At 39.1% G+C, this 12,505-nt stretch overlaps 1 protein-coding gene across 4 annotated transcripts in view; it reads left to right on the forward strand.

The window, feature by feature from the left end:
* The first annotated feature begins 7,352 nt into the window (after positions 1-7,352).
* The window catches only part of PEX5L (peroxisomal biogenesis factor 5 like), a 168,676-nt gene continuing 163,523 nt past the window's right edge, over positions 7,353-12,505 (forward strand). For 2 of the 4 annotated variants that reach the window (XM_074963517.1, XM_074963518.1), the window contains exon 1: positions 7,353-7,960. Coding sequence is in view for 3 of the 4 variants with exons in the window: in XM_074963518.1 (XP_074819619.1) it covers positions 7,940-7,960 (21 nt within the window). In the remaining variant the exon portion in view is untranslated. The remainder of the gene's footprint in view (positions 7,961-12,505) is intronic. The other 2 variants (XM_074963515.1, XM_074963516.1) reach the window with 1 other exon arrangement.

Genomic DNA, 12,505 nt, shown 5'->3' on the forward strand with positions numbered 1-12,505 from the left:
TTGTATGATACCATGTGAAATAAGTCAGCCTTCCAGAAGTCTAAGTATATTACATCAACACTATTACCTTTATCAAACAAACGTGTAATATCATCTAAAAAAAGATATTGTTAGTTTGACAAGATCTGTTTTCCATAAACCCATGTTGATTGCCATTAATTACATTACCCTCTTTAATTCTTTATTAATTGAGTCCCATATCAGACATTCCATTATTTTGCCAAGGACTGATGTCAGACTAAACAGTCTGTAATCATTTGGTCCTCCCACTAACCTTTTTAAAATATTGGCACAACATTAACTTTCTTCCAGTCCTCTGGAACTCCCCCAGTATTCCAAGATTTATTGAAAATCAATATTAATGGTCCAGAGAGCTCTTTGGCCAGCTCTTCTAAAACTCTTTGATGCAAAAGTTATCTGGATCTACTGATTTTAAAATGTCTAACATTAGTAGCTGCTGTTTAACATCCTCCTGCACTACTGCTGGAATGAAACTCAACTTTCTGTGTCTCAGTTTCCCCATCTGTAAAATGGGAATAATGATACTTATCTCCTTTGTAAAGTGTTTTGAGATGTACAGATGAAAAGTGCTATATAAGAGCTAGATATTATTCTTTTGGTCTGTATTATTGGAATATGTCAGAAATTACTGGATATTCACATTGCAAGAAAAATACCTCTAAGTTGTCAGATATGAGCTACCTCCTTCATCCTAAACTGAGTGTCATACCAACTATTTTCCATAACCTTCTTATTTGTGTTACCTAAAATTCATATAACATTAACCACTCGCTGGTGCAATCCCTTATGTATTTTTCTACAGTGGTTATAAAAGGATGCTCCATTGAAACCAATGGATTCTCGGGATTAGCCAAATGTAACAAATGGTGAAGCTGTTAATGTTTGTAAGAGGGATACATATCATCTGTATTATCAGACACCATCAGGGGATGAGATCTCATTAAACTGCAAGAATGCAAAGCATCTCTGTAATTCTACAAAAATAATAATCAGAGCAAAAAAACTTTGAGTAATCATGTGAAGCTGTTTCTCCGCACTGTTTGGGAATCCAGCACATTTCAGCTGCAGGCGCTACATGGAATATTTTTAGCAATATTTTGTAATTATAACTTATGTAAACATGATGATAACATTCCCAACAATCATTAAAAGCAGATTTTCATTAGTGCTTTCTCTAAATAAATCTTGCTATTTAAATAATTTCCCTAATGCCAAACTAAATTAAGTAGGAGGATATCACAGGAAATTATGGAACGAAAATTAAGATGGCTAGGAGACACACAGAGGACAGAACTGAATAACATAACAAGACTGGAATTGGACTGGAATCCCAAGGACAAGAAGCAACAGGGTAGACCAAAGAGAACTTGTAAACACATCACAAGAGCAGAACTGAAAGCTATCAGAATGACATGAGAAGAAGCTAAGACTGCAGCAAGAGACTGCCAAGATGGAAGGCAGAGGCGAAGGTCCTCTGTTTCACATGGAATTAAGAGGGGTTAGTTAAGTCATGTCATAAATGCCTTGTGAAAAACATTTTGCAAATGCGTGTAAAAAGTGTTGTATAGAAGGAGTGCCTGATTTAGGGTCTGATCCTGCAACCCTTACTCATATGAGTATTCTTCAATCATGCAACCAGTTGCATTGGTGTCAAGAGAGAATTGTACCATTGATTTCAATGGACGTGGGACTGGGCCCAATATCAGGAAAAGCTTCCTGACAGTGAGTTGCTTTAGGCTGTCACCATTGGGACCATAACTTCCTTGGGGTCACAAATTGGTTTATGGGGGGAGGAGGGTTTGCAATAACACTTCCTTTCTTTATGGCTGGATGGGAACGAGTTGGAGGGGTCTCAAAACTTTTTTCTGTTGTTTCGAGGAATCATGGTATGCAGTAGGTTGTGAAAACAGCTGCTACGGGAAGAAAGCCCCATCTGGTAAGAAATTAAATACAAGGGTAGATAAACAGTAGTAAATATGGTGTTATCGTAGAGAACAGTCCTGCATTGCTAGGAGGATGGTCTCAGTAGACACCTTAAAAGGGTTTTCTTGCCTTCAGTTGCTATGCTTCAGTGTGGGCTGGAACATTTAACAGATTATATGAAAGTGATTTTTCCTCCCTCTCAATTGATTATTTTTAAAGGCTTGAACAGATAGCATAGGCCAGGTCCTGCAGTCCTTATTTAGGCAACTCTGCCTTTGAATTCAGTAGAGCTTTGCCTGAGTAGGCACTAGCCCTTGAATCAGGGACCCACAATTAGCAAGTGAGTTACAACTTCTCACCAGTACTATGTATGACCATGAACTCTACTCCACAGTTCCTATGCAGAGAATTTCTACTGAAGTCAATGGAAGCTTTACCTGAATCAGGACTGTAGAGCTGGTAATTATACTGGTCACTAATTGAAATAATCGGGGCTGGATTCTCCAGTCTGCTGCACCAGTTCTATGCCGGTATCCATTGATTTAAATGGAGTTACACCAGTACACAAGTGGTGCCACAGAATGGAGAAACAATCCCTTAATATTTTATCCAGAGAGTATTTCTCATGTAAATTCTGTTTCTTGTTATGATTTGTGGTTTCTTCTTCAAGCCATGTTTGTTAAACGTATTATCTGCATCATTAACAATATTTATATTTTAAAATTATGTGAAGACCAGGTATGATTCAGAGTTACCCATTCACTATATTCTGTAAATTTTACAAGAACAGCAGTTCTTGTACACAACGTCCAACAAACACACAAAGATCATGTGAACATATGTGACCAATGTGTGAATATATATATGATCTAATTAGAACTTGATCCATACCTGTAACACTTATAATGTAGACCAATGAATATTATGAATACCAATACCTATTATAAAACAAATTATATAATTAATGTTAAATTTAAAGGGACTTTGTCCGGTTCATTTTTTTGTATTCCCTATGTTATTAATAACCCCTACAACTGCCAAAAATTTAAAATTTCAATTTATTAATGATTTGTGCTTTTTAATGTTTGCACTGGGCTAGACTTTGAAAATAGACTCATTAATTTCAAACTTGTTTTGAGTCAGTTTCACTTTCGATTGCTCACAAACTGGGCCAATGCTGAAACCTTTGGTTTGCAAATGAGAAATTGTTTACATCCAAACAAAACATCTGATTTTCACTGAATTAAAAATAAATCATGTAAGTATTTATATTAGTGTTTTTAAAGGTCTTTTCCAACAAACCTATATGTTGGGCCTAAGTGAGCCCACAGAATTGCCATTTAAGCAAATTAAATTCTTATATCCATGGTTACATTTGATCACAGACTGATGTTTTATGTAAAGTATAAGTGCCAGATCTTTCATTTACGATTTAACAAATCATTAGATATAGCCAAGCTAACCATGAGCCACAAATCACTGGCCAGATGTATGTTATCTTGGGATATCGACAATTTAATACAATGTCCGATATGAGAAGTGTCAAGATATTCACAGCGATCAGATACAAAACTCAGAGAAATGATGTAGGGAATAACCTGCAGTAGATGCAGGGGGTGGACCTGCATTATAAAAGGTTTTGTCCGGCCCTGGCTTTTGAGATTCTTAGAGCACAGCATTCTGTGATCAATGGCTGATTTCTGTTTGGCTAAATATCACCATCAATTTACATAAAGGAAACTTCTGGTTGATCACTTGTTGTGGGAAATAATGTTACTGCTTTGGGTACTCACGGCATTCACAGTTAACTAAAGGCCCCAACTTAGAAAAGGGCACTTAAGCACTCATTTAAAATTAAGCATTTGTAAGTGCTTTTCTTAATCAGAGTTTATGTCTCTGTGTTTGTCATGGCTCTGAGTTCCACAAGAAAAATCATGACTTGTCAATTTTTTTTTTTGGTAGAAGTCATGGGGTTTGTCACCCCAGATAGCTCTTGACTGAGCAAAACTCCATTAATTGTTACTAATTTGGTTCTCCACTGTAGTTAAGGTTCAGATTTCAATGGTTTTAAACTACTAGTTAAATGTTAAGGCTAGGATATTTAAAGAGGCCTAAAGGAATTAGGAGGATTTGTGGCACCTTAGAGACTAACAAATTTATCAGAGCATAAGCTTTCGTGAGCTACAGCTAAGGCTCACGAAAGCTTATGCTCAAATAAATTGGTTAGTCTCTAAGGTGCCACAAGTACTCCTTTTCTTTTTGCGAATACAGACTAACACGGCTGCTACTCTGAAACCTAAAGGAATTAGGTATCCAACTCTCATTCAAAGTCAATGGGACTTTCAGTAGAGGCTGATGGCCAGATTTTAAAGGTGTTTAGACACCTAAAGATGCAGAGAGGTATCTAGATGCTTTTGAAAATCACGCAAGGCACCTAGCTGCATCTTTAGACACCTAATACCTTTAAAAATCTGGCTCTGAGTTCTTAACTTTCTTAGGTGTTCTTGAAAATCTTATCCTGCGCATTTAATTGTAAAATAAAGGATTTTTACTTGACATTTTGTATAATTTTTCATGACAATTTAGTATTAATTAAAATATGGTGAGCCATATGGTGACTTTTCCCTTTTTTAACGAGCATTATGACTTTTGCATTATTTTTACCATGACTTTTTTTTTTTTTGCCACAACCAGCCTCAGAGAGAACATCAGAGCACACAGACATCACTGCTTCAAACAACAGTGGTGCCACACACAGAGACCAAACGGGAAAACAACTGCACTTTTCTACAAACAGAACCATTTGCAATAAAAACTTTCCAAGACAAATCAATCCCTTACATTCACATGTAAAGCAGGAGCATAGAACAGCATGTATTGCAGCACTCACCTTTTCCTTTGCTGCAAAGAGCCCTGCCTTTATTTTTACAGTTCAAAATTGCACAGTACAGTAATGCTTCCTCCACCCTTCATGAATTTTTACAACCACAGTGACTGAGCAATAAATATCATGCATTGGTTTTGGGTTACGAACAGATGGAGAGAGAAACGGCCTTGCTGCTGCTGCTGCTTCTGATGAAATGAGTACTTGCAAAGAGATAGAGCAGTGACAGAGTTTAAACTGGTAGAGCACTCTGTGTGTGTGTGTGTGCGTGTGGTTTTTATATTTTGCCTTTGCACTACAAGGCATTTAGAGAACAGCTCCCCAGCAAGAAACTACCATCCATCTATCTTTGCAATGCATCTTGATCTCCCTCAGTCTCTCCACTGCACACCATTGAGGGCTGCTTTATCAGCCTCCTTGCCAGCAGGTGCCAAGTGTTTAAGCTCCCAACCTGGGGAAAAAGATAAAAGCTGGAATAACTTGGATCCTGCTGATTTGCCAAATCTTGCCAACTTCTGGCACCACATTCAAGTTGTACCATCAAAATAGGGAACAAATCTACCCATGCCTGCCTCACCAAAAAACTCTATATCCCAACATACCCCTATGCATGAGTGCCACAGAAACCCAGATCTGGCACATGGATACCACCAGATTAGTACAATTTTTGGACCTCACCCCCAAATGGCATGCTATGACTAGAGAACAAATATAGTCTCTCCAACTGCACCAAAAATTCATGACCCTGGAATCCTGGCACATGAGTGCTATAAAAACCCGAATCTGACAAATGGATCCAACTGGATCTTAGCACAATTTAGGTTTGGGGCCAAAAACTGTGATCTAAATAGAAAATAAGTGTAGCTGCTCCTACTCTACAGGAAAAATCTGGATCCTGATGTATTCTGGCCTAATTGCATTTGAAAAATGCATATTTGTTACCTGGATCTTGCCAATTTTTAACCCCAATCTCCAGCATTCTTTCAAATTAGCAAAAAAGTAGCAACTTCCTATGCATCAACAAAATCTAGACCCTGCAGCAAATTTGCACAGCAACACTGGAAAAAACATGTTTCTGGCATCTGGGTCCCTACTCCATCCAGCTAGTTTATATCCTACTCCCTAAAATTCCAGTTTTAACACCAGTTAAATAGAGAAACAGTGAAGCTGCTGCTCCAATTGCACTGCAAAAAATACAGCCCCCTCCCCCCCCCAATACTTCTCTGCTCAATATAATTTCAAAGACATACATCTAGCACTTGGACCTGGGTCCTTGAAAGGTTTAGTCCATTTTTTCACCTATATTCCTCAATATTTCCTTCCAGATTTAGAGCAAATGTAGCTAACTTTTTCCATCAGAGATACTTGTATCCAATGCATTGTATTTCAAGAGAAGCTTTCATAACCTCAATCTTTTATCTTGAGCTTTATAGATACAGCCCAATTCCATACGGTAACACTGAAAAGTGGCAGTCAAACTGGGTTAGCAGGTGTTGATGATCACTTTAGAAGTGGTTTAAACTCATCAACCCTTGACTGATATTTTCAAAGCAGCCTAAGAGATTTAAACAAACACGTTTGTTAATTTTTAAACACCCTTTAATAGAAAACGTGTGTCTAAATCCCTTAGATTCCTTTGAAAATCTTAGCGTATTGGACACAAGTTTATCTGATATAACAGAATTCTACCTTGGCTGTCTATCTAGAAGGTAAAATTATGGAAGTCTACGTGAAAAAATGGGCTAGACCTTGCTGGATCCAGGTCCATATTTGGATTTTTCAAGGGCTCATGCTCAAGGACCAGATGTGTACAGTGGGTTGGGAGCTACTTGGTCATTGTGGACAGTTCTCTGAAAACAGCCGCTCAGCCTGCAGCAGCAGTCAAAAAAGCAAACAGAATGTTCGGAATCATTAGGAAAGGGATAAATAGTAAGACAGAAAATATCATAATGCCTCTAAATAAATCCATGGTACCCCCACATCTAGAATATTGTGTGCAAGTCTGGTCACCCCATCTCAAAAAAGATAGAATTGGAAAAGATACACAGAAGGGCAACAAAAATGACAAGGTATGGAACAGGTTCAGCTTGGACTAAGGTGGGATGTTGTGAATGCAGCGGGGCTCGGGTGGCGATTTAAAGAGCCTGGGGCTCCAGGCGCTGCAGGGAGCCCAGGGCCCTTTAAATCACCAGCCTGGGGAAGCCGGTCCGGCACGGCGCACAGGCTCTTGCCAGTTCGCGGGACCGGACCAGCTTACTTTCACCTCTGCCCGCTAGGCTTCAGAATACTTGTATGGGCTTTCTGGATTAAAATATGCTTGTATCCAGCAGAAGCCTGGTGCCAGTTCCAGGTTTTTGCGATGCTCGTGCTCCAGGATACTCCGGGGCCCGGATATTTTCTAGCGCAGTACAAGCCGATAGACTTGCTCGCTATATTGGTGCAGTTGTTTGGGAGCTTGGGGCCAAAGACCGTCAGGAATCGGCGGGATCCCTCGGGATCCCCTTCGATCCAGCTTTTCCCTCTCTCCCTGGGTTTGCAGACAGAACGTGGGCACTTCACTGGCCGCGCGCGCGGCTCTTGAGAACGTTCCCCGGATGCCGCGCGCTCCCTTCTCTGCAGGGGGAGGGGAGGGAGGCTGTGGTTCCCTCCAGGAGGAGGATGTACGGGAGGGGACGCTTTGGACAGGGAGAGAAATGAAGGAGCCAAGCAGAAAGCCAGAAAGAGTTCGGCTGAAAGGGAGAGGAGAGTTGTAGAGGCTCCAGCGAGACCAAGAGTTTGCATTCCCTCCTCCGCGTGCTCTCTGAGCTCCTGGTTTGCATTGCAAGCTCCCTGCTCTCCTTGTGCCTCAGTCCTGCCTGCCTTCCCTCTCAGCACCCCAAGAAGGAACAGCTCCTATGCAGTTTGCAGCACTGCATTAAAAAGAAAGCAGTGCGGGTCACCCAGGGCAGCTGAAAGCAACAAAGCAGCAGCTTCCAGCACAAACTCAGCCCTTTGCAAAAACAATAATTCAGTTTTGGCTCCCTCCTTTTTTTTTTTTTTTTTGCAAGTGCATAGTAAAAAAACCCTCCACAACGTGTCGGCCTTAGAGGGATCCGAACCAGGCAAAGCAGAATGTACCAAGGACACATGCAGGTAAGAGGTTGCTAGTAGGCTACCCTATGGGAAGCACGCGTAGCTGGGTCTGGAGAAAGGTGATTCTCTTAAGTTTCTGTGGGATGTCTGTAAGAGGGGAGGGGGGGTTCTGCTTTCGCACCGTGCAACAGGTGAATTGGTGCAATATGATCGTGGCATTCGGAGTTGAGGGAAAAACTCGACCGGGGTTAGCTAAAAAAAGGAGGGATGTGAAAATCTGCCAACTTTATAACTAGGTGAAGTTTGATGTTTATTTGTTCATTTCTTTCGCTTAAACATTTATGTTAATTTATGATCATTCAAATAGGTTCAAGTGATCATTTCAGAGCAAACGTTCGTGGTTTGTTGTCAACTGACCCGCGTCTCTGGCCACCCTCTTGATGCATCCCTCCATGTATGTCATGTGAAGGGCAAACAATAAGGGGAGAGGCAGAGTAAATGCTTTGCAAACTCTGCATATATTTCATTCCACACTAAAGCCATGCATTAATTTCCTCTTGCACAGACGCGTTGTGTTCAGAAGTGGTCGGTTTCTGTTCCCTCCCGCTCCATATTATGGGACGGGGATTCATCTCGCTAAGTACCAGGATGACTCTGTAGGGTAGAATTTAAAACACATGTCTAAGCGACTTCAACATTTTAGGTAGAAATCTTGGCTTCTGGTGCTATCGATCTACATCACTGAAGATGCCTCTCCCTGCTGCTAACTCACTAGTGCTTTGGACGTGATTACTGTAACCTTGACTCTCACTCTCCTTCATGTGGCTCTTCCTTAAAAAGCCAGCTGTATGCTGGAGAACAGGAGGAACTAGTAAAGCAGCATAGAAGTTGACACTGACCTCACAAAGCTGTTTCTTTGCATTGGGACCCAATCCGGCTTCTTGTTCATTGAGTTAAACGATCAAACACATTTATTAGTTACAGTGGCACCAGTCTGGCATGTAGCATGTGTGAGTGTCAAGGATGTTTTCATAGCAATTGCAGTACAGTACTAGTAAGTACTGTTTTGTGTGATTCTGAATGCAATGTTTCAAGACATGCGGAACAGTTACTACAGACTTAAGTCAATGTCAAACTTTGTATAACAAACAAGTTAAATAATTACCCTGATTCAGCACCCTCTGCTTTCCAAAATTGAATGTAGACTAGTTGCTGCCTTCCACTTAATTGGATTACTTAATCTCTGCAAATGATAACTGTTGTGTCATACTATTATTTGTGATTAAAGAATAAATAGGATTTAACAAGAAAAGTAATAGGTGGAAATAAGCATACTGCTACTTATTTAGGTTAGAAGTAGGTTAAAGTGTGTATTGTTTTACAGTAACACAAAAATAGTTGTATAAATAATATGACTGACTTTGGACAGTGGGCAAAGTATATTTGTATCATTATACAAAGTAGAGTTATTTTGTTGTGAAGAATAAATTGTAAACTTTGAATAAATATATTACAAATGTTAAAAGGGAAATGTGATGGTGTATTGATATCCTTGGCAGTTTCAGTATATTACATGAGTCATAAAACAGGACAGTTTAACAAATACTATTTTAAAAATTAATTTAGCACTAGAGTTATAATAGAAAAATCAGATCTAAACATACAAACATTTTCTATTAAAATACACAACTTTTAAAAGCATTTTGCTGGTAGTTAGGCTAATGTCACGAATCAAAAATTAACTAAACACTAACCAACCTCACTTACAAAGCTTACTGAATTAAAAATTATATTCAGTATATTTGTCAAATGTAACAAACAAAGAAACAACTTGTCCAATTAAGCTCTTTAATGCAGTTTTGTTCTGCTGCTGTCCCGACAGGAATCATTAAGATCCTTAAGGGTACCAGTAAAAAGACTAAAAAAAGCTTTTATAAAGCATCTTCATGTTTAGTAACTGCTTAATTATTGAGTTTTTAAGTGAGTCAGACAAAGAAAAATACAGAACGAATTAATCTATAATGGGCTGATCTCCTATGAAGTTTATTTAAACCACCTTGGAAGGCAAACTACCAGTTTTATGCAATTACAGTATCCACCCAGGTACCAACAAAAAATGCCGAAGCATCATAGGCACTTCATGTCCTTTTGGGTCTACTTTGTTCGTCTTCAAAGTGAACTAGTCAGTGAAATATGTTAACAGTTCTGCTAACTTTGGGGAACACTATGATAATTGGAAATGCTTACATCTCTCTGTCACTAGATCATCATCTACAAATTATGCGGTATATAAAATTGCTTAAAAGTCGGCACCTAAATAAAACAGTCAAGTTTTAAGAGTTCCTGAGCACTCATCGCGCCCATTGGTTTAAAGGGAAGCATACACCTAAGCGTTTTGTTGAACTGGGGCCTAAATATGGATTTAAGTAGCTAATTTTAGGCACATATATTTGAAAATATTGGCCATTCTATATAACATCTGATCCTGCGCTCCTTACTCAGACAAAACTCCCACTGAAGTCACTGATGGTAGAATAATGCAGGATTACATCCACTCTTATGCATAAACTCCAGCATGCTAATACTCATTTTCCTTTTTCTCTAGGTCTTGCCCTTCTACATAAAACTAGAATTTACAGAAAAATTTCCCAAGTCCAATTACTTTAATATGAATGTTTACAAATGCAATGTTTTATTAAGCAATTGTTGCGATTCAATTATGTTCTTGGAAAACTTTTGCAAGATGTAAACATTTAGACATACAACAATATAATGAATGACATTTGTTTATTATATAGATTGAGAATTTACCCATTTTGCATATTCACACTGAGCCCAACCTGTAGTTTTCCTTTGAATGCAATAAACACTGCAAGACTAGCTTAAATGAGCCGTGATTCAGGAAAGCACTTAAGCACATGCTGAACTTTAAGCTTGTGCTCATGCCCTACTGAAGTCAGGCACATACTTAAGAGATTTGCTAAATCAGAGCCATAACATACTAGTGTCTACTTTTTGAATTATTACTTTATAGTACATGCAGTATTTGAAATGTTACAAGGAATTCCAGAAAATGACTCCTTTTTAAAAAGTTCTTTTTTCTTGTAAGTCTTGGGTTTAGATTCCTCTCTCATTCTTTTTAGAACTTATCCCTCAAATAACAAGCTGGTATGTGTTCTCTCTTAGTGCTCACATTGGCAGCTTTGTTTGTGGGCAAAATAAGCAAGATGCAGGGCCACTGCAGCCTTGATATATGCAAGTGCAGTTCCAGTGTAGCCAGTGCTTACTCCTTTTTTTTTCTTAATTTCATGCCACTTCATTTATTATTTCAACAAAGAAATATTAGGGAAATCCTAAACAAGTTATGAAGGGAAATGTAGTTTTGAAAGAAAGGCATATTATAGGTGTAATCCACTTTCCACTGCTACATCACATTTTTACAGCAAAATTCTATGTTACTTGTGCACCCCAAATCAAAGGGTGAGAGGAAAGCAGAATTGAACCTTTCAAGGCAGTCAGAAAGACACAAAGAGACAATACTCAGAGAAGTGCATGACCTAGCTCCTTCAAAGCCATTTCACTATAATTTAAATAAGCAAACATATCTTAATATTATTTAAGCAACTTTTAAGGCCCATATTATTTACCAGATCAAACCTCTCCTTTTCAACAGTGTGCTGTCCACAATGTAAAAGGTATTGACATATTTTCTAAGATAGATATTAGCTACTCTTCTGAGGCCTGTTCCTTTGGTGGGGACTTTTGCAGGACGAGAGAACTTCAGGATAGACCCATGGACCATTAAATTAGGTTCCAATCTGGCAAACATTTACACAAGTGCATAATTTTACTCACTTGAGTAGAGTTAAAACCCTACATAGGTGATTGCAGGATCAAGGCCTTAGTCACCTTCTAAAATCATTTTAGAACTTAAAATCTATTGCAAAGCTTTTACATTTTATTGGACACTGTGTGTGCCACTGCCCTGGGGTCAGACCTCCCTCTGAGCTTCATGGGAGTTTCAGGCATGGAGTGAAGGTAAGTTATGACTGTGGGGTAGGATTTTTAACAACGTGATGTATTTACTTAACTCAGCTCCCACTGGAATCAGTAGTAGAAGTCCCACATCAGTGGGAGGGGAGTTAGGCCAGTGTGAATGCTTTTGAAAATCCCACCCTAGACCTTTACTCATTCATCTTTCCATAAAATAGATTTTTGAACAAAAAGAGCTGGCATGGTATTTCATGTGTGTAGCTAAGTGGCACTGCTGTGTTTGGAGGTGCCACATGTCAGGTAAAGCGGAGATCCTGACCACTTGCAGTTATTAACATTCTCCTGGCAATTTTGCGAGAACAGAGTATTAGCTCTGATGTTCTGGCCAAGTTCCAAATCAGATAATTACATTCAGTCTCCCTAATTTTTCCCTGAACTGATAATTGCATAGGTTATCCACTTCCTGTCCCTGTTAGACAGCCTTGCTGTGCGCTGCTGAAGAGTTGCTGTGTTGTACCCTAGAGGTGGCTGAATTTCAGTTATGGATTAAATGATCCATGTGCATCATTTGCATTTCAGTTGAAGGATCCCGTTCTGCAAATACATACACAT

The sequence above is a fragment of the Natator depressus genome, chromosome 9 (assembly GCF_965152275.1).
Source record: "Natator depressus isolate rNatDep1 chromosome 9, rNatDep2.hap1, whole genome shotgun sequence".
Lineage (NCBI taxonomy): Eukaryota > Metazoa > Chordata > Testudines > Cheloniidae > Natator > Natator depressus.